We start from the raw sequence: 23175 nt of genomic DNA, 5'->3' as shown, positions 1-23175 counted from the left end.
AGGATTACAGACTCAGCTTTATCTTAATTTGCCTGTAAGCACCATTTTATACGAGACAAGACAGAGCCTTGAGGGGTAATGAAATGCGTTTCAAATTTAGAAAATGTTTCTGGGAGTCTTGGGGGTGTGGCCTGGGTGTCACTATACTAACTTGTATGCAGAGAATTATAATTCAAAGCTAAAAATAACTCTAGGTATATTTTCCCTTTAAACTGAAATCTTTATGCAAATGTTTGAACAATGATTGATTTTTCTTTGAGTTCCATCTAATTTACCCATTTCTGAAACTATTCATTGCCAGAATGGTACCAACCTCAACAGGAACCGCCGTCGTCTGCATGTGTGTGTACTGTGGCAAATAGGCTCCTTGCATAGCTGATGTTGCAGGCATGTACTGAAAAGAAGAACATGGTAAGGGTGGGCCAGGAAAGCTATGCAAAGTTCTGAACACTTGGGGAATTTTGAGATGGGATGGTAAGTATTTGGAAGCCTCAAAGAAGAAATTTAAATGGGCCCAAAATTTAATTAGTATACATCAATATATCATATGAAGGGCAAAGTGAATGCTTTCTACTTTTTGAATTTGTCAAAGTAAAAATCTCACCTTCCTTTGGATTTCCTAACAAAGAAGCACATGGGTGAAGATCATTAAGGTTTCTCATTTTCAATAATTCAACATCATTAATGTGCTATTTTAGAAGCTCTCTCCTCAAAGGACCTCATTTCCCAGCAGCCCCCTGAGCTAGTATTAAGAATTGTTTCCATAAGTGAAGACCCAAGGGGTAAATGACTTATTAGATCTTTAACAGGTCACTGCAGAACAGGAAGTGGACCCTTGCTTTCCTGATGCTGACAGGCATCCTTTTCCAAAGGCAAGACAGCTTTCTAGTCAATCTCATTGGATTTGTGTGGCCCTGGTTTAGACTTCACAAGAAGCTGCTGCTGGTTTTGAATACAAGTGGGGAAAACATACTACTCCTTTGTTTTTTAAGCCACCATAGATATAGTCTGAATTAAAAGTCTTCAGTTGTTTTACCCAAACACTACCCATATCAACCTGGGAAGTTAATCTGGTGTGGTATCAGCTCAAACTCAATATCTAGCTAAGTCCTCTGAACTCTAGGTAAATAATTCAGTACAAAGATCACGATTCAATGCCCCCAAATTCCATAGAAGAAATAAGTGAGGAGAAATCCCCTGCCTTTACCACCATGAATCACCTTCATCTTTTGATTCATGAGACAAGATCTGCCAGTGTGAGTGAATGACACTGGTTATTGGGGCCAGATATAGTCATGTATGGGTGCTTAAAGAAGAGATACCCAGGGGACCAACTTTTAGTTCATCAATTAATCAAGAAATATCTGAGTATTACTACGAGGAAGGCAATGTGGGGTGGGGGTGGGTGTTGAGGGGGTCAGACATATCGGTGACATCACAGAGACTGTGACAGGGAAGACACAGGCTGCATTAATTAATTCCTCTGTTTGCCTAGACAGAGGATATTAATTTGCCACCTACTGTTCCGGTGTTGCCTAGTGACAGATGACTCATCTGCTGGGCCAGAGGGTTGATCATAGATGCGGGCTGTAGTGACATGGTGTGCTCCATTGAGGGAGTTAACACGGCACCCTGGGAAGTTGGAGACAAGAACCATGTAAGATACAAGGTAAGAGGGATGGAGTTAAGATTCTGTAATTACCTTTTGCAAATGCAATGCCTGTTTGTTGAGAAATGTGAAGCAAAGATAACCTCCCCTCAAAGTTGCAAACTATCATAAATTACCTCCTTAAACTCTTCTAGAGTGTGTTTCCTGAGACTTTTTAAGGAGCACTTACTTCATGGAAATCCCTGTATTAAACACCTTTCGCCTTACCCTCACTTAACTGTAAAGCAAGCCAGTCCAGCAGGAGGAGCTGTAACAGGAAATGCAAACTATTTTTGGCTGGCGGCAGTTACAAAAGGCTAATTATTTTTTAAAATAAATGAGAGTTGATGATTTATGCGGCCACAAAATAATATATTATATTGAATATTATAAATACAGTGTTTTGTTAAAAAATGTTCTATAAAGATGGTCATTTAATTCAAGATCTGGCTGTTAGGATCAAGATCACTTTCTTCATTCACTCAATGTTTCCCAGCACTGTCAACTACAATTTGGGACCAGGGCAGGGAAACTGATTCAGATACAACGAATAAACCAAGTTCAGATTCTTTGATTTCATTTTTTAAAATTCTGGTCATTAAAAGTAAAATAAAGTTTAAAAAAACCCAAAAAACAACAACAGAGAGATGAGGTGGAAAAAAAAAAATCACCCACCACCCTACCTCTCTCTCTAATACATCACTGTTAGCACTGTTAGGCTACTGCTGCCCAGGTTCTAACCTTGGCATGTTTTTAGAGCTGTAATGTGGGTACATAAACAATTTCATACCCTGGGTTTCTGCTTTTAACTTAACATGTCATTATAAATATTTACCTAACCTACTGTATAACTGTTATTATCATCCTTTTCAATGATTCCATAATAGTACATTGATTGCATAAACCAAAATTCAATTAATTTTATTTCTGGATTTTTACATTTTCTCTAATTTATCCTATATAATATTCTTATGGATTATACCAGTCCTCTCACTTTTGCAATCACCCAATTACCTGAGAATACAATTATTTTAACACCACAAAATGTTAAGGTTTTTGTATTACTCTACTGGACTTATCCCTTAAATACACTGTTATTTATTGAGATTAGATACACAACTGGGGGCTGAGATTGATGTGCAGGCATTTAATTCTGGCTGCAGGCAGTCCAGATCTGGGTGGGAAAGGAAATGAATCCTCAGACAGGAACCTTCTCACACTACAGTCTCCCTAAAGATGTTAAACCGAGATATGTGCAGCTTTGTCTCTAAATGCTGCCAAGAAAGAATAGATGTATGTCAGAAATAGTTTGTTGTGTAATACGTTTCATAATTTTTTTTTTCTTTTTAAGGTTTAATGTGCACCATCAAACAGTGTGTGGTGTCCGGCCGGGCGTGGCTCAGGGGTTGAGCATAGACCCAGGATTCAGGCGATCGCTGTATGATTCCCGGTCAGGGCACATGCCTGGGTTGCGGGCTCGATCCCCAGTCGGGGGTGTGTAGGAGGCAGCCGATCAATGACTCTCTCATCATTGATGTTTCTCTCTCTCTCCCTCTCCTTTCCTCTCTCTGAAATCAATAAAGATATATTTATATATAAAAAAAAAAAAAGTGTGTGGTAACATGGAAATGACTCAGAAACCGACTATGCTGAAGGAGTTCCTTGCTCCCTTTTCCCATCCATCTGTAGGAGCTACGCTATACTAGGAAATCCCCAAGTGAAAAGTGAGTTCATTTCCAGCATTTCACAACAGGACGGCATAAAGTAGGGAAAGAGACTGCCAGAAGTGTTTGTGTACGTGTGGGTGTAAATGTGCACACAAGTAGCTATGTGTTTGCAGATTTATGTGTGCATACAGAAACATCTATGTGTTTATAAAGACACACAGCACAGAGTTCTCCTCTGTGCTATCAACTAAACATCTTTTATTCACTTCTTCAAAGTCATCTCACCAACTTTCTGTTCAGAACTTGTCCCTGGACTGCTGTTTCATACACATGATCTTACACTACATAGTGTGTCCTCTTTAGGGGTCCTGAGTGAAATTCCTATCTCATCTGAAGGCCAAATAGCGTGCTTTTCCCAAGCACCTGACCTGTTTTTATCTCGTAAGCACTGTGGACTGTATTGCTTATCAAGATTCCCACTGCAAGCATGTGTTGTCACTGCTGGGCTGCTTTTGTGTGATTCTGTTCTCCACTTTTATTTTTTCAACTTTTCAAATCCATGTTTTAATTCAACAAACTGGATTTTATGTATTTTTGGAAAACACATTAAAATATACTAATAAGGTGAAGTGTAGGTCACTCAGCTAAAAGAAATGTAATGTATACGTGAGTGCAACAAATGCTCATGCCACTAAAGAAATCACATTTATTTACCAACAAAGGTGTTACTACTTTTGTAGTTATAGTTTCCATGAAGAGGCTAAGTGATAAAAACCTCTAGATCAATTTTGAACACTTTATATTTGCATTAAAGAGAATGTAAAAAATGAGAGGTTTCATCCCAAGTACTGTTAAATATTAGCAATTTCTAAAAAACCTTACAATTTAAAAAATTTAAAAAGTAAAACACTCAATGCTCTAGCTGGTTTTGCTCAGTGGTTAGAGCATCGGCCCTTGGACTGAAGGGTCTTGGGTTTGATTCCGGTCAAGGCCATGTACTTTGGTTGCAGGCTCGATCCCTGACCCTGGTTGGGGCATATGCGGGAGGCAACCAATCTGCGTGTCTCTCTCACATCAATGTTTTTCTCTCTCTCCCCCTTCCACTCTCTCTGAGAAACAATGGAAAAGATATCCTCAGGTGAGTATTAAAAACAAAACAAAACACACTCAATTTAATGATCTCCTACAGAACTGTAAGGAGGAAGAAAATGGTGCCCCATCTCCAATATGATATGTTTTAAGTTCTGACAGATTGAAAATTTAACTTATCAATTACCAATTTGTTTTAAGACAAAGGTGAGTGAAAGTGTTATAACGAACTTGTACATTTACATATTATATGCTTAAAATTTCCCAAATCCTATACCATCTTTGGCACATGGTTTTAACCCAGAGAATACTTTTTTAACATATATATGGTTTACTTGCAAAGCAGAAAGCCATTACAATGAAAACTTACAGGGTGCTGTAGGATATATGGTTGAGGTTGCATCCAAGAAGGACTTTGCACCTGGAAAAGGGAGGATTTCAAAAAAAACACTGATTTCCATTGGAATGCTACGTATTTCTCTAGAACTTTTTTAATCATGTTAAAATCTACAGAAGGAAAATAAGGAAACAATACTATCAATGATTATAAAGATTATTAAGGCAGGTAGAGTTCTTGGCAAACTGGTCACTCTGAATAGGATGAAATGATTATTTAAAACAAAATTCCATTTGCCCACTTTTAAGAAATATTTACGGAGTATCAGGCACCAAAGAGAAAAAGGTGAATGAGACATGGGGCCCACCCTCAAGAAATTTACGGTCTCAGCAAGGGACATAAATAAATAAGCAAAGCCAATCAATGTGAAATGTGTTATCATCAAGGTATGAACTAGATGCTTCAAGAATACAGATGAATGAGAATTAATTCCAGCACATCTTATCAGAAACTAATCCTTAAAGTATGTGCTTATTTAAAAAGAATAATAAAATTTAATCCCTCTCTGATACCCAGGACATTCATTAGGTTTTAGAAATTTTGTTTGGTGGTCAACAATTTCTAGCCAGTGTGGAAAATAAAAATCTGAAATTCAGATTTAGAAAATTAAACTTCAATAGCTAGATCTTGATATCTACAGTCAATAGGGCATCCACACAGTAGACCCTCTGGACTGAGAAATAAGATGTGAGAGTCAGATTCTGTGGCAGGAAAGACAAGTGTGCCATTCAAGAGAAAAAAACACACAAAAAAACAGTCCATTTCTTGATGCCCAGCACTTTCCTCAAACTATGTAATTTTTAGAACAAGTTTCAGTTTCTAATTCTAAACAGCAAAACCCTCCTGTGTCTTATCCCCTACTGTTAACTTCAAAGGTTCTATAGAGAGGATATGGGGGAGAGTCATGGGGGAAGAATGTATTATGATTTACCTTGATAGCAGAGCCCCGATACTTGTTTTCTCTGGTTTCCTTTGCCACCTAAGGCAGACCAAAGTTAAGTGCTTCTGCCTTGTTAACATTTCAGTTATCTGGACTGCAGCCTTTCCCCATTGGGGTATTGGTGGTTTCTTGCAGATGCCAATTTCTCAAATCCAATTGTATAAGCATATGGTGGTTTAGCGGAGAAAGGCCCACTCCAACATGAGTACAAGGCCTTCACTGAATAAATCATGGAGAGGCGAGCAGCTCCCTAGAGACCCCAATTTGGGCCAGATGCTCCCACTTTTTTGTATGCTTCAGTGTTTTAATAATCTAATATAGCATTATGGGGGTTAGGGAGCTATGATATCTAATCCAATTTTCTTTCTTAAGCAGCAAACCAGCTGCTTAAGAAAACTAGTCCTCATTTTTCCCTAACTATAAAATGGGAATAATAATCTATGTTCTATGATTTTTTTTTACCATTGATTCCTTACCCTTGTTTGGGTCATGGAGCCCACTGAAGACCTGATGAAAGAAACAGAACTTTTCCCCCCAACTAACTGCACACACCGACAAGCAACATTTTGCAAACAATTTAAGGGAATCACAGAAAGACCACTTAAAAGCTCATCTGCTGACCCTGAACTTTTGGGGTTAAGAATCAGTCTTTGATGTTATGGCACGGAGTATAAGGCAAATGGAAAAATTTCCACACGTATCTTAGGGGGAAACACAGAATGCCTAGGAGAAAAAAATCAGGGCCTTTGAAGTGAAATGTTATTTCTAGTTAGGCATACCAAGTTTATTACCAACACTAGTCTGATTTTTTTAACTATATGAAACAGTTCTGTGGCCAAAATGTTCATTGCTTTTATAGAAAAGAGGTGGTGGGGAGATGCATTAGTAGTTATAAAATATGTACAGCAGCATACATTCCAATTAATATGCACAATCTTTCGTTTGCCTGAGAATAAGCTTACTTGTACCTATTTTTAGTGATATCCATATATAGCATAGAGTTCCAAGCTCAGATAGTTAAGAAAGAAGACTACCTTTCAATATCAGAATTGTTAATATCAGGGAATTGTTAATTAGGGAAAATGCACTAAAGCAGATCTGAGTTTTACACAGGCAAAGGAAATATGGAAATCTTAAGTCCAAAATAATTAGAGAGGCATTAAATGAGTAAATACTATGTCCAGCAGATTGAAACACCAGTATAAGCAACATAACAACCTGGAGAGATAAAAGAAAAAATAAGAGACAATTCAGGGAAAGGAGGAGAAAAGAACCTGAAAGCTGAGGGAGGCTATGAATGCTATTTTAAAACTTCAGTTTTAGTGCACTTGATCACTACCCTTTGTTATTCAAAGCTACTTTTATGTTTTTAAACAGAACCATCTTTATGATATTGCTTATGTTGACCAATCCATTATTTTTAAAAAAGTATATTGAATATATTCTCATCAACCAGCTAATCCTGCACAGTAATGATGATAATAATCCCAACTAACATTTATTGAGTGCTAATGATATGCCAGGATACTGTGCTAAGCTCTATACATAGTCTCATTTAGTTCTTATAACAAGCCTATGAGATAGAAACTATTATTATCCCCATTTTAAAGATGAGGAAACTGAGGCTTACAAAAGCAAAATAAACACAGTTATTAGATATTGCAACCCCCTAACCCCAGAAATCAGTGCTACAAGATCTAATTCAATAGTTTTAAAAACAAGAATACACAAGAGTTTAGTTTTGTCACACAGGATCTCAACAGTCAACAAAAGAGAACTCTATTCCTACGTCTGTAATAAAACACCATTACAATGTTCCTGTCTGGGCCAATGCAGCAACCCTGTTAGAGGTACTCTGCTGAAGAGAAATGTATGCACACACTGGGTTCCTGAGGAACAGGAGCTAACCCTGAAATAAAACCAAGTCAGTATTATAACAAGGTGCTTAATGAGATCTTGGCTCTAAGTTGGTAATTTAAGATAAGCTTCCTCACAAAAACAACCTAAACATGGAGTGACCTTTTTGTTTTTTGGTGTGGTTCCCCCCTCTCCCAAAATCTCACTGTATTGCTCACTTAATGTTGCCTAACAGAGACACATCTTTATTTATTAGCATGTTTACTTGCTCTTTTGTTAGGTCCTGTTGACGAAAAAACAAAGGCAAGTGTGCACCCCTATTCTGTATTTCACCTGATGGCAATTCTCTTCAAGTCTCACTTTCTAGGACACGTGGTGTCGAACAGCAGGGTTCAGCTGGAGGAAGTACTGGGGTTCATCCCTATGCTAAAGTGCTATGATTTCAAGGACTGACAACCATTTTCCCCTGTTTTACATTCTCTGATACATAAAAAGTAAACCACTCTGTCAAATAAAAGGCAGCTTATTCTAAATTGGGTATCCAAGCTGCATAACATTTGACTTAAATTGCAGCACAAATGTTCAAAATCTTGAGACACACAAAAAGGTAGCAAGCTGTCGAGCTCTTGAGGAACCCTGACGGTACCAACCTGGTAGGCAGATACAGGAGATGCAAGATAGGGGGCAATAGAAGTCTGAGTGATCATTCGGTTTGCAGCAATACTGTATGGTGAAGGGTAAAATCTAGAACAAACACAAAAGCCTTTATTAAGTAGTCCTTTAAGTAGAATATTTCACGGAACAAACGTCTTATAGCTTTCCGCCTTCACATTTTCCCTCAAGCTGTTACGTATTTATCTTAATGACATACCCGTTCTGTATAGCAGCTGTGGCTGGGTCGTAAGTAAGTGTCATTCCGGCCTATGGGAATGAAAAGAAAGAGAAACATCTGCGAAGGCACGATTAAAAAATTCCGTTTCTTAAGAGTCATGGCAACTTGAAACAGTGATGGTTTAGTAGCATTTGATAAAATGAGGAGTTTCTGTTAGACATAGTTATGAACTCAACAGGAGAATTAAGCTCTCGATCTGCACTGTCCCACATAGTAACCACATTCAGTTATTTAAAATTAAATTAAAAATTGTGTCCCTCCAGCATCCAAGCTACATTTCAAGTGTTCAAATAGCCACTCATGCCTAGTGATTATCATAGGTTATATTCCAGAACATTTCTACCAAATGGCACTTCCCTAGACGTTCTTGAATCAGTACGTTGCTTTAAAAAAAGCAAGCAAACAATTCATTGAAAATAAACATGGGGAAATGGAGGGCCACCATTTTTATTAAGAAACTAAGCTTTCTTTTTTGGTTAAAAAATAAAAGAACATTATTCAAAAGAATTAGGCAAAAAATAAACAAAAAAACCCCTCAATGGCAAATATATGATGCCTTTTAATAATGTTATTTAGAATGATTTCTGAATAATTATAAATGTAAACCTCCCTAAGAATTCATGGCATCTGAAGTGCTCTTTTACTTGATGTGTAGCTAACCAGTAAACATAGCTGCTTCCACCATCTATCTGGCCATCTGGCGAATTGTCACTCTCTTAGCACCGTATCCACTGGGAAGTGTTTTAATCTGACATTATCTGGATTGTAAAGTTATAATTCTGGCACCTATTCCAGAAGTGTGGTGGCCAAATTCAGATGATGCTTGAGTAACGAGTCACAAAGGCTTTCCCAATCAGACACCCGCACTAAAGTTTCAAGAAAGAACTTACAAGTCTCACCTCTCCTTCTCTATGCCAGGGTCTGCCATTGGGGATGTATTTGTTTGGGTTCTGTCTCTTCTTCTGTCCTCCATCTGCAAACTTGCACAATAAAGGTTCTGTTGGAGCTGAATAAACAGGGAGAAACATGAGACCAAAATTACATGTGTATACGAATGACAAAATGTCACTGAATGTCTTCTTTAACAGCAGCGACAGTGCTGTAAGGGAGCTAACAGAACACTTGAAGGCAAAAGTTTACTCAGACCCTCAGAAGATGATCCAATGGTGAAAAATATATTCATTATTATTTTCAAACCAGAGTGTAATGAAAGTATTTAAGGAGCTATTCTGAGGACGCAAAGGGATCTTTTGATTCACTTCTGCCACTTCTTTAAGTGCAGATTCACTTTTTAAAAAAATTCTGGGGCCTCTCCAATTCCACCTCTATAAATCTTCAAAGGTAAATATGGTGATGTCATCCTCTCCTCTCCCAACCTTAAAAATGCTCCCATAGCTTCCCATGTAATTCCTCAGAGAGGCCTTTGCTTCCCCAGAAGAAACAAATTCTCCTTTATACTCCTCACATGTATTTTTATTCATAACATTTACAACAACTGGCGAACGCGCTGATCTGTTTGGTGTCCGTGCCCCTCTGGAGTGGAAGCGCCACGGGGGCAGTGACATCTGATGGTCTATTCTGCTCATCACCATATCCCCAGGGCCTGAGGGTCTGGCAAGCTGTAGGCACTCCTTACATCTTGGTTAAATCAATGAATGGATCAGTAAGTCTCCTTTGTTTATTTTTGGGATGCAGCACTGAAGACAGCTGTTGTGAGACAGGTGAAAACAAGTGAACACCCTACGAAAGGTTTTTCTGTGCCTTTCACCATCCCACTCAGTGTTGCTTCATTCCATGTCCACATCATAAGATGACTGAAAAACTGCTAAAGAAAACACAGGAAAGCAAAAGATGCCGAGACACTGTCACAGGGATACATGCACATTAGCTAAAGACAGACAGACAGATAGAGATGGAGAAAGAGAGAGAGAGAAAAATGAAAAAGAAAAAAAAAAGGCGCCAGCAGAGCAGGCCACCTGTGACTTTTCTTTGCCTTTCTACAGTGGACACAGCACTGTATTCCTGAAAACAGTACATGTTTCGGTGTGTTTCTAGTTAACGCAATAAAGGCAATCACACCTTCCTGTCTGGTTCTCACATTCTGTCCTTTGTCTACTACACAGTTGTGATTACTACTTTCAAGTTCTGTCTCAAAGTTAAATAACCATGAAGAGAAAAATATTACTTGTGGAAAATTTACTCCTTTCTTCTTTGCCTCTTATTATCCTAATTCATCTCTTTATTTTATATCGCTATTACCCACCCACTAATGACAGGGTGGAAGCAAATAGTGTCTCTCAACACTTCTCTGCCAAAATACAAAACACAACACAAAATCCCAGTGTAATTCCCTCTGGGCGGCTGTCTAGGCTGTTTGGCACGCTCTCGCTCTCGCCCTCCCCCTGGTGCGGCCCCCGCCAGAGGATGTGCGGGAACATGAGCGCGCTGTGAGTGACAGCTGTACCGTGGGTTCCAGGGAGCGAGAGCAAAACCGGAGGCCTCTGGTGAGGATACGGGGAGCCCTGGCCCTGCCCTTCACAAAGGGGTCCTCTGTTTTCCTTCTGACTCCAACCCCACGCCACGTCCCCCAGGCTGACCTGAATAAGGTACTCCCATTTCAGGCAAACTGCGTGGGATGGAAGATGGACTGGGGCCAAATCCTAGACAGCAGGTGGGCTACTCTCTTTTGTCTTTTCAAAAAAAAAAAAAAAATTGGCTTTTGGGAATTTCTACCCTTACCAACAATCATGGAAGGTAAAGTAAACAGATGCAACGAAGAAAGAGAGCTTTCCAATCACTGATGATATTTTTAATTTAATTTAGGAAGATGGAAACTACTAGGGCCATGGAAATATAGACCTAAAGGCGAAGGAGGGGATCCAACGCAAACTCTGCTGAGATAAGGAGAGTGCCTACCCTCTGTGACCTCAGATGTCTCACCTTGGCTTCTAAGGACAAATTGAGAACTCAGACAAAAGGAAGCAAGATCTTACTCTTCTTAGATCTAGAAGGTCCTTATGGCAATAAATGTTTTCCCCAATGGCACCTGAGGTTTTAGGATTTTGCTTGGAGGGCAAGAGAGAGATAATAAATTCTGCGGTGCTGGCATTTTGTGTGACCTAATTTTAAGGGGATGCATTTATCTACAGGCATTATAAAGACTACCTCCTGGACTGAAATCTAACTAAAAAAAAAAAAAAAAAAGTTTACTTGGCACGGAGAGTAATGCAGCTGAACCATTTTCTTCCATTTCTTCCATAGAAAGAAGGTGACCAGGTTGGACTAATCTGGAAGTTCACTGCAGGCTGCCTAAGCAGGTAGGTGTAGGTGAACATAGCAATCCCCGACGAGCACAGAAATGCCACATTTGTGGAAAGGTCAAGTGTCCCTGTTGGTAAGGTGCTTCCAACACATTTCCATTCACCCAGACTTCTGTCTGTCAAACACAATCTCAGGCAACAGTGAAGTCTGCTAAAAACACACTGGGTACACCCCAGTATTCCACGTAAAGCAGTATCAAATCAAATTCTAACAGCTTCTCCCATCGATTAAAGCCTCCTTTGGTCTATTTAGCAGTTGAAAGCTTTTTTGAGGGCCTACTATGTGTAAGGTACAGTGTTAAGAACTAGGGATACAGTGGTCGATAAAATCAGCTTGTAGTCTAATGGGGACGAGTGTACCCGGTCTTATGGAAACCCATTTAACCATTTATGGGACAGAGATGGTTATTTTCCTTTATCTGTTTTCAGAGATGTTTATTTTTTAATAAAACGTACCACCCAGAAGTGAAATACTTCTGATACAGGAACAGCTCTGTTTCTTTTACAGCTGCTGTTCCCTGCGCTTGGATGACATTACGAGAAATAGCTTCACCCAAGTCCTTGGCATATTATTCATTACAAATATTGTACCTTGTGCTTCAGGACAGGGAACACTTTTTGAAGACACTTGCTATCATCAACTTGAGCAAAGGTTAGATAATTTCAGTTAGATTTTTGAATCGAAAAACACCCCTCCCCCCCAGATCTGTCATGGCCCACTTGTTCTTAAGTGTATGTAAGCTTGTTACAAAATGAGATTCTTATTTGGCTGGCATGTTTTATACCAGACCAGGGAATAGCCTCTGGTTTGTGTTTTAGAGCCTAATACACAGGTTCCAGGTTAAAGACTGGGAGACGCTATGTGATGTCAGCTTGTTCAGTTCTTCAGGTGGCCTCCTCAACTGCTCTTTATGGAAGGAACATGTTGAGGAGGGCTCACATGCAGGAAAGGAAGTGCCATGACTACTATTATATGACTATGATCGACAGGTAAGTTTGGGTATATTAAGTTTAAAAAATCAGGATGAACTGTTAGCCCATAATTTTTATACAGTCACTTTTCTAGATTAGCAACTCTTTACCTTATTGTACAAAACAATAATTGCAGAAATTCTAACAAATGATTTATGATTTAAGATATACTCCTGCATTAAACTGATGTAGAAATTACATAAAGTCACCCCGCATCAATTTATTTTACCAAATATTCAGAGTATTCGAAGCTGAGTTTCCCCTTCATTAATTAGTCTTTTGTGTTTGTAAAGGGTGTGGCTCAGATTTAATCCCAATCAACATTCTGTAAAATGTAAACTGCTTTCGACAGAGGCTTTTCCATCAGTTGTAGAAAACTAGCCCACTCAGCAACTGTAATTAGCTTTCTGATTCCTTTCGAAACTCCTTTCAAAATTCCTCAATTAACATGCAAGGAAATATCTGGAGCTCTTCCTTAAAAAATTTCAACCTAGGCATCCAAAGTATATTATCCTATGTGTGTGTGTGTTTGTGATCTTTCAGGTCAGATTCTCTTATTTTCCAAGACAGAAAAGTTATTTTCTTGTTCATCAGAACCAACAGGAACATGTACCTCCAAAAGCTTAGCCACCATCACAGGCAAGGCCACAAATGCAAACGCTGAGCTGATATTTTCTGGCACCCCTGAAGAGCCACCTAGGGTAGCTGCATTACTGGAGTCTCCCATGTGCCCTCCATAGGGCTTTGCGAGTGGCATGATCTCTTACAAATACCTGACTCTTGGTACTACCATGCCTCCCCTCAAGGACCATGAGCCACCTGGTGATCCCCACTGCGATGACTCACCGCGCATCGCCACCGAGTGGTTTCCTTACCTCTCTTCTAAAGCTCAAACTCTGCAGTAATTTATGCTCAACTGTCTTCCCCCGATACCCACACTAAAAACCACTTCTAGAACACCCGCTCTGACTTAAGCACTAAGCTTATGATTTGCCCTCCTGGAAGTCCTCCTCACAGGTCTAATCAAGTCTGGAAGACTCAGCCCTCTGCAGTTGGTAGAGTGGACCTTTTTCTCGCTGTGTTCTAACAGCTAGAGAAATGGCTACTTCCAAACTCCCATTTTTCTAGTTATGTAGTATTTTATCCCAATCAACATTCTATAAAACATAGACTGCCCTCAATAGTAGCATTTTCCATCATTTGTGGAAAACTAGCCCACTCAGCAACTGCAATTAGCTTTCTTTCTGATAATGTTGCCTACTTTCAAAATTCCTCAACTAACAACATGCACGAACTATCTGGGGCTCTTCTTTTAGAAAATTCAACCTAAGGATCTAATAAAAATTATCCATTCCTTTGGGGGGGAAGGGTGTGCGTCAATGATATCCCTTCTGTTTTATGTTTTAGCCCCTAGTTTCTAACCAAATCCTGCTGTCCCCCTCAATCATGACTCAAAGCTACCGACTCTCCCTACAGAGAAGACCCTCCATCCTTCCACACCCCTTGGCAGGTCTCTATCTCTCCTTTCCTGACCCCTATACAGTGCTTCCATCTCCCACTCAGCTTTAACTATCAGTAAAATAATGATGTAACAATATTAAAGTCACATTAAATAAAAAACAAAAATGCAATCCTTTCCCATCACTCTAACATAAATATTTTATTATTCTATGTTCACTACTTTTCTAAATCTATATTTATTTTTTCATATTTACAATGTTAGGTTGTTTTCTTCTACCATTTACATTGTCAACCTTTCCCTACCTTTTTATTATTATTTTTAAAATATATCTTTATTGATTTCAGAGAGAGGAAGGGAGAGAGAGAGAGAGAGAGAAACATCAATGATGAGTCATTGATCGGCTGCAGCCCGCAACCCGGGCATGTGCCCTGACTGGGAATTGAACCCCGATCGCCTGGATCCTAGGTCGACGCTCAACCGCTGAGCCACGCCCGGTTGGGCCCCTACCTTTTTATAGAATCATCAAAAAATGGTTACTTGAAATAATGTTGTACTTGAAAAGGAATCACATACAGTTTCTCTGTTCTTGTAACACTGTGTGAACATGTGTGTGTATAATTTATCTCCCCAGTCCCAGTGCCGACGGCTGTACTGGTGGTCAGAGTGTACAGTGGTTAGAACACTAGCTCTAGATTAGTCTCCCTGGGTTTGAAATCTGGCTTTACTAGCTAGTGACATTGGGCGAGTTATTTAATATTTCTGGTTTCATAATCTGTGAAATGGGGATAGTAACAGTACTTAACTTCAAAAGACTGTTGCGATAAACATATAAAGTGCTTCAATAGCTCAATGAACATTAGCTATTATTATTGCTACCAGGAAAACAGGAGGAGCTCAAATTTCAATTATGGTTCCTCCTCTTGCCTTTGAATTACTAAGATAAGTTCTCAGGAGAGGGACTTGGGTTCAGAAGTTATAAGCTGGCCTGTTTTCCATGAGATTTCGTCCCGCGGGGTTTAACCAGCTGGTGAGGGTTGCTGCCTGGGCTCCACATAGAATGGAAGAAATGTTTGTGCTGTAGTTCAGGATGAAGTTGCTGGCAAACGCCTGGTAGAAAACTGTTTCATAGTAACACCTACATCTTCCACCCAAGAGCCTGAGGCTTTAATACAATTTTCCTCCATTACTTACTGTTCCTCCCTGAGACAACCTGATGGCAAAAAAGTGTAAAACTGATTCAAGGAGTCTGCTGCAGGCTGGGTGTGATTGATGGTGACAACTACCCGAAGGCAGCCCCAACATAAGCCTGACATGGCACTCAAAGCACCTTCAGCTAAAAAACACCGGCACCTTTTCAGCTGTGGTCCTTTGTCACATTTTAAAAACTAGACTTTCCCTCCTTGGTGGAGAATGAGTTGAAAGTTTAGATCTGCAGGAGAGCCCTCCGCCCTGGCCACCCAGGACCGCTCCAGCACTCTGGCTTTTGTGGCTGTGACCGCCTGTAAGAGTGCAGTGCGTGGAGGGCACATCTCACCAACGCGTGCATTTAAATTCTGCTCTACTGTACACACTGGGCGAGGGAGACGTGAGCAATCCCAGTCCCAAACGTATTGATCACATTGCCCTCAAAGTACCAGAAGCATTGCACACGTCTTCAGACCCAATCGGAAAAGTCCGAGTAACACAGAAAGCAGACGTAAGACAAGCTGAGGTCTGGATGGAGTTGGCCAGCAGTCACATATGCACTGGAGTTCACTGGAGCTCCTCTGTGACACAGATGAACCTTGGGGACGTGGCAGAATGATCCAGCACAACCCTGAGAATCTAACAAGCACTCACATACCCAGTGACTACACACATCTGTTTTTAACATTCTGCCCTTAGCACACAGGAACTTATTCAAACTCCATTAACGTCATGGAAAGGTCCAGAAAGAGAGATGGTGGTTGCATTGCCTCCTGCAGCACTGAACACACATATGGCCTTTGTTCATGTTCGGGGTGTGTGTGTGTGTGTGTGTGTGTCCTACAGAGGCAAAAACAATGGGCACAGGGTGTGTAGCTGTAGGAGAGTTCCCTCTAACATGCCACGTGCATCAGTTTTCTCAGAGACTGCACTGCCTTCTAGGAAGGTACTACAAGGGGAGTTTGTAGACACATCCCTGAATCACAGCCTTGGCAGTGTTTTTGCCTTGGGGATGTCTCCTAATTTGGATATCAGTTCCACCCAACTAAAACTTCCCACCCCTTGTTCTAACACTCACTTTGTGGGAAACCACCACCATGCTAATTCTCCGTAATGGAATTTTATGAAGTAAATATTAAGTAGTTACGTTAAACCTCTATGGAATTTACCTAGATTTTCTCACAAAGAAGTCATTGGTTTTTTCACCCTGCTTGGGACCTTCTAAGCAAATGTGACTTCCTGGAAAGCAGATAGCTCTCAAAACCAAGGTAAGTCCACGTAGAGGAAAAGGCTCCAACATTTTCAGGAAAAATGAGAGACTGGGTAGGGACAGACAAAAGGAAAGGCCTTATGAGCTATTTTTTTTTTCCAACAGGAGCTGTACTGTACATTTAAAGAAGAACTTGCTATAAAAAAAGACCATGCCTCTTTGAAAATATGGTAACATGAGACATAAAAGCACAAGATTTTTAAAAAGCAATTTCAGAATACAGGTTGCATTAAAATTGTGATGTGGGTCTTTACAGAACTATATGCACATACTACGTTGTATAGCATGCCCAGGTCCAGGCTGGGGTGTGTTCGGCACAGGGGAACCAGCCACATCACTCTGGAGTGAAGAGTGTGCTGGCAGAAGGATGGGTGGCATATGAGATGTGACAACTCATGTGCGTTGTTGAGTTCCTTCTGCTTGGCCACCTTCAGACTCTCTTAAGAGTGTCACAGTTAAGATGAGCTCACTGTACAGTTTGTTAATTTCCACAAAGTGTCTTTTGGGGACTCTGTTGAACATGAGTTACTTTTCTGTACTTGGCTTCAATGTCATGGGCAGATGGCCAGTTGTGCAAGAATCTGGGTTCTCTGACAGAAACCATCCTGGGTAATTCTGCTTCTGCCGGCTAAACAACTCGCATCATTAAATAAACCATCCTCTGACCGCATTTATGACATGTTATGTCTACCTAGCAATGAGCCTGCATTATTTAAACATTAAAGTGGAGGGTCACTCCAATGACCCTTGCCTGACAATATTTTTGTTGTCAGCTGGTTCTACTGAAAATAATCATATGACCTCCGTGGAGAAACCCATGTTACGGAGCAGCCACTCAGGTAACTGGAGGGAGAGAGCAGCACCTAATAAACAGACTGCGAGTCAAAGAGAATTCTCATATTATGTATACAAAAAAAGAGGGGCCAGATCCAGAGAAGGTAAAAAGTGTTTCGAATTTTGTTGTGGGTTCTCAAATCCACTGGGGACTTCTTTTGGGGAAAAGCTGAGTTCATCGAGACAGTGTGCTTCCAAGTACCACAGTGTACATTTCAAACCCCGGCCTAAAGATAGTTTAGCTTTGTTTATATGCAGAAAGGTATCCAAAAAAAGTCCTTAAAAGAGCCATGATTATTGTGATGAGCCCCACATGAAAAATGCTTAGAACCCACTGGGTGAGCTATTGTTACAGGGTGATGCACAGGCTTCCTATACCTGGCGCAGAATTAAAAACACGGCTCAATCCCTGTAGCCAAGGAGCTTGAGATCTAGTTGGGACCCAAGACCAACACACAGGAAAGGTCCTTCAACATAAGAAAATGGCATAAAATTAGGTTCTGATTCAGAACAATGAGAATGGCTTGACGGCACAGTTGCCTCCCCCCCAAGTGATGATCTTGATGTAAAAGGAATTGTCTGTTTCTTGTGTCTCACTGGACACTTGGCACAACTTGGAAGAAACTATTGTCTATTAGTTGCAAGATACAGAGAATCCTACTATCATTTACATGTGGTTTGGAAATCCAGGTTTTTTCCTTGAATGGGTGTGACCAATAATCTTCAAACCCACTTCAAAGAAAACAGTTAAATGATAAAACCATGTAGTCCTTCGGAGAAAAAAGGAAACTGTCCAACCTCCACCCAGGACAGTGTGAAGTCTGTTTCACTTGGGGAACTGGTAGATCTTATCTTAGACTGATAACAACATCAAAAACAAATGTGGGCTGGGATGTTTCTTTTCAAACTTTCTTTGTTGCACGCACAAGCAAGCTGAGAAAGCAAAGAGGTCATAGGTTGGTGGATAAGCAGCCCTTCATAAGAACTAATACTCTGGGCCCTGACTGTGCAAAGGATGACACAGAAGTGAGGAAAACACGAGGGGTCAGCTGTGCACAGGGGTTAATGTAGAGGCCCCATAGGACAGGGTTTATAGATGCCCACATATGAAATTTCTCCCTTGTTTTTACTTGGTTGGAGGCTAAAAACATTCCTTTCTATTTTATTTTCTTTCAATTCAGGTGTTAATGGAAGAAGAAAACTAACTTAAAAAAACAAAAGGGAGTTCTGGCCAGGTAGCTCAGTTGGTTCGAGTGTCATCCCGATACACCAAAATTATGGGTTTCATCCCTGGTCAGGGCATATACAAGAATCAACCAATGAATGTATAAATAAGTGGAACAACAAATCGATGTTTCTCTTTCTCTCTCAAATCAATAAAAAAAATTAAAACAACAACAAAAACAAACAAACAAAAGGAAGCTCTTTCATAAGGTTGAGTTCCTTGGAATAGTTTACTTCCCTCTGGGTCTTGTATTTCACACTCCAAACTTGTGCGTGTGGCAGTTCAAGCTCCTATACAGCCATGCAACCTGTGTGCTGCTTAGCATGACAGGATAAATGTAGCCTGTGGTACCACATGTCCTTACAAACAGGTGCTCTATAGAGTGAGACTCAAGTGGACACACAAAATTAAAGTGAATCTCTGATCACAATCATCAGCCATTCGGTTAAAGATGGTACTTCGGAGCTACAGCAAAGTAAATACTGACACCAGTTAAACTTCTGGTTTGCGGTCAGCCACCAACATGCCAGCTTGTAAACAGGTTATTGCCTTAGTGAAGACTGTAGTGAAATTTATGCAAAACCAACAACAAACATCTACTGTTACCCAGTATGGTCTCAGTACTATGCTGGGTGAGAAAACAGAAAGAAGAGTTTCTGCCTTAGGAGACCTTCCAGTTTAATGGACTGGCACCTGTAAACATGTTCAACGCTAGGCTACAGGTGGGTGTCCTTGGGGTGCCATGGGAAAAGGGGGTAACCCAACTGGGTCAGAGGGGGCCCTCCCAGGGAGATGCAAGCCTTGAACAGTCTTAAAGGGTGAGGAGGGACTTCCAGGTTAAAGGGAACCAAAAGGACCTGAGAAATTGGAAACCATGTAAGAGAAATGAAGCAGCATGGTGTGCTTGGAATACCATTAGTCGTTCGGTGTCGGAGAGGAGAAACAATAAGGCTGGGAACAGAAGGAGGCAGGGCTGAGGAATGAGGCAACACCCCTCTAGGAATCCTGGATCTTCTGCAAGGGGCATGTATGGGGGGCAGGGGATGACTTTTAGCAGTAAAGTGACACAAAGGCCTACATTTGATCTAAGTCCCTCTAGCTGCAGTGAGGGACAACATCTGAGAGAGGAAGGGCCAGACACAGGGCAGGCAAGCAGGAGGCCACAGTAATGGCCTAGGTGAGAGATGAGGGGTTAAATTAGACAGTGGTAGGAGGGATGGAGGGGAGATGGTAGATTCTAGAAATAATCATGGAGAAAATGTAAAGACCTGAATGACTCTGCATGTGAGATACGATAAATGGAAGGGTTGGGGGAGCCCAGAACAGTCAGCCCTGGGTTTCTGGTCTGGGTGCCTGGGTGGTGCCAGTTACACTGAGATAAGGAAAACGAGAAGAGGAGAGGATTAGATAGGAAGGGGGACGAGCTGAATTTTGAAGTAGATGAAAGCCAGGTGACCGAGGCCGGCAGCCTGAAACTCAGGGAAAAAGCCAGGACACGAGATGGATGTCCAAGAGTCATCTGAAATGGAAGCAGTGGCTGAAAGCTCCACAGTGGATGAAATCTAGCAAAATCATGAGCTAAAAATGGAAGTCAGGGAAACACTAATAATTAAGGAGCAGACAGAAGAAAACAAGCCCACAAAAGTGAAGAAATTAATACAAGGTGTGAGGAAACTAGAGACAGGTAAAACATCAGTCCAAGAAGGACACGTTTCCAGGAGTGAGGAGCCAGCAGTACCAAACCCAGCAGGCAGACAAACCAGAAAAGACAGGAAAGCCTCCGGTCTGATCACTGGGAGGTGTTAGGGTTCAATCATGTTCCCTCTACACATACACAAAAAAAGCTGGTGTTCTCTCAGCATCTCAGAATCTGACCTTATTTTGATAGTGTCTTTAAAGTTAAAATGAGGTCATTAGTGTGGGCCCAAATCCAATGACTGATGTCCTTTATATTATAAAGGGAAATGTGGACACAGAGACAGACAATGCACAGAGGGAAGATGGTGTGAAGAGACAGAGGGAGAAGACAGCCATCTACAAGCCAAGGAGCTAGGCTGGAACGTAACCTTCCCTGCCAGCCCCGCTGACACCTTGGTCTTGGACTTCCAGCCTCCAGAACTCTTGAGACAATACATTTCCATTGTTTAAGCCAACCAGCCTGTGGTACTTTGTCCCGGTGATAGCCCTGGCAGTCAAACGCAGTAAGTTTACCATGAGGATTTCAGTTGCGCACTCGGGGAGGGAGTCTGATAGGAGAGGACTGAGGTGGGCATGAGAAGCGAGGAAGTGGACTACAGTTCTAGGAGGTTTATGTGCGAGGAGCCAGAGAGTGCTCAGTTTAATTTAGTTTCAAGAGCATGGAGACCTGAACAATCTCAAACACAAATGGGCAGATTTTCCTAGAAAATTATTTATTAAAATGTATCTGTGTAAAATAGTTCATAGTTCTGTGCTTTTAAAAATGTCCATTGTAGTTATGTTCACAATTTTTGTTCCTAGTATTATTTGTGCATTTTCTCCCATTTCTCCACCAGTTAGTTTTGCCAGAGATCTGTTATTAATGAAAAATAAAGGTTTTTGGTTTTGTTGGGGGGGGGGGGAATAAAAGCAAGAGACAGATTGAAATTATAGGAGGGGATAACTGACAGAGCAAAGTCCTGATAGGATGAGATCCAGGGCGCAGCTCTGAACCCCTGATCCTTGAGACTTTGGTGGGGGATGGGGGAGGCAAGAACGGGTGTGGTACAGGTCTCCTAGTTGGGAGAAGCAGGAGGCTGATGACGGCACTCCCGATAGGTGATCTCAATTTTACTCCTCAACTAGGAAGGGAAGTCATCTGCTTAGAGTGGGGGGGGGGGGGGGCAGGGGCTGAGCGGGATGAATATCGGCTTCTAGGGAAGGGGGGGAGGCCGAGGGAGGACAGTGCCGCGGAGGGTCTGGTCACGCTGGAGACGGCCTTTCCCTGCCCGATGCAACAGGAGCAGGAAAGGTGGGTTACAGTAGGATTAATACAGGTTCAGATTTCTGCCCGACCGGTGTGGCCAAGGGATGGAGTACAAGGAAACTGAGGATGCTGCTAAAGAAACGGTTTTGGTGTTCAGAAATGGAGACCAAATGGGGTGGGAAAGATGGACCAATCGAAAGTGAATGGAAAAAGCCCTTGGTGTTTCAGAGCAAGTTCAGCGGGTGTCAGGGCGTGATGCTGGAATGAAAAGCTACAGAGGTGCCGTGTTCTCGGTCATGAAAACACAAGGCCGAGCAAGGGGAGGAAGTGGACAGACAGGCCATAGGAGTTGGGCTCCAGACACTGAGGGAGGGAGGGGTAACAAAGGCAGGAGCTGGGGTGGAAAGCATCCCAGTCCTCAACGAGGTGACTGGACGACAGAGCTGTTGAGGATGGTGACACGGTGGATTAGAGGATGGCTTATGCACCAAAGGAAGAGAGGCTGCTTGTGGCTTTACAAGGCAGGCAGGCCCTTACCGCTAGGTCAGTTTCCATTCATATTTAAACAACTAATGTCCGCAGAGAGGTGAATTTTTAAGTCCTATTTGTAGATCCAAAGAAATAAACTTTAAAGAGCTAAATGAAGTGGGGTTTTTTGTTTTTTTGATGAGAGTCATTATGTGTTAAAATTATACATGTATTATATAAAAAAAACCTACTTATAAAATTTCAGATAACATACCAGAAACTCCAGGTGGTGTCTTAATGAATTTCCCGTTAAAATGACCAATAACGGCTTCACACTTTTCTGTTGATTCCATCCTATATTTATATAAAAATGAAATACATAAATATTTAGAGATCTTTTAGTTTTCATTTTGTTCTGGCCACGTAAATACATTTTTACAGGTTTAGTGAATACAAATGAAACGTAGCAAAAATGTGAATAAGAAGTGGGTTTATCCTATTTTTACCTAACTGTGGCTTGTATACTTCTATAGTAAAATAACTTAACAGGCACATTCTGAATCACAAAAGAAATAAATCATATCTAGCGTGTTTAAGACAAGCATACCAAATGTATATTTTTTATCTAGTTGCCGAAAAACTGACAATCTATATACAATAGCTTTGTTAGTCATGATATTGAATTAAACACAAAAAACAGTTGAAAATGCTGGTGTGTTTACTGTTTGCCAGGATGTTTTAAAGATGGTCTTTCCTTTTACACGGTCACAAAAAAAAAAGACTCAAAAGTTGCAATAAGAACTAGTGTCAATCAGAGGATGTAGAACCTTATATGGTTTTTATATTCGCTTCAAGTTTAAAATTAAGTTAAAGTCAATTATGTACCTTCCCTTTAATCTTGGCTTCGGAGGAGTAATTGAAGGATGGAGCCTAACTTTACAACTTATTCTTCATCATCTGCAGGGGGCTAAAAACACTTGAGAAACATTTCAGGGGAATTCAATT

General features: G+C 40.9%; 1 protein-coding gene across 16 annotated transcripts in view; it reads right to left on the bottom strand.

Moving 5' to 3' along the window:
- RBMS1 (RNA binding motif single stranded interacting protein 1) overlaps positions 1 to 23175 on the bottom strand; it is a 202990-nt gene that overhangs the window by 4599 nt on the left and 175216 nt on the right. For 5 of the 16 annotated variants that reach the window (XM_081142091.1, XM_081142097.1, XM_081142104.1 and 2 more), the window contains exons 6-13: positions 22445 to 22524; positions 9381 to 9496; positions 8470 to 8519; positions 8249 to 8342; positions 5733 to 5780; positions 4775 to 4825; positions 1522 to 1632; positions 314 to 394 (exon numbers count right to left, since the gene is read on the bottom strand). In XM_081142091.1, coding sequence (XP_080998217.1) covers positions 314 to 394; positions 1522 to 1632; positions 4775 to 4825; positions 5733 to 5780; positions 8249 to 8342; positions 8470 to 8519; positions 9381 to 9496; positions 22445 to 22524 — 631 coding nt within the window. The remainder of the gene's footprint in view (positions 1 to 313; positions 395 to 1521; positions 1633 to 4774; positions 4826 to 5732; positions 5781 to 8248; positions 8343 to 8469; positions 8520 to 9380; positions 9497 to 22444; positions 22525 to 23175) is intronic. The other 11 variants (XM_081142099.1, XM_081142101.1, XM_081142103.1 and 8 more) reach the window with 3 other exon arrangements.

This window comes from Miniopterus schreibersii (assembly GCF_964146895.1).
Source record: "Miniopterus schreibersii genome assembly, chromosome: 7".
NCBI classification, from domain to species: Eukaryota; Metazoa; Chordata; class Mammalia; order Chiroptera; family Miniopteridae; genus Miniopterus; species Miniopterus schreibersii.
The sequence above is the reverse complement of the archived record's forward strand: the minus strand, read 5'-3'. Positions and strand labels throughout refer to the sequence as shown.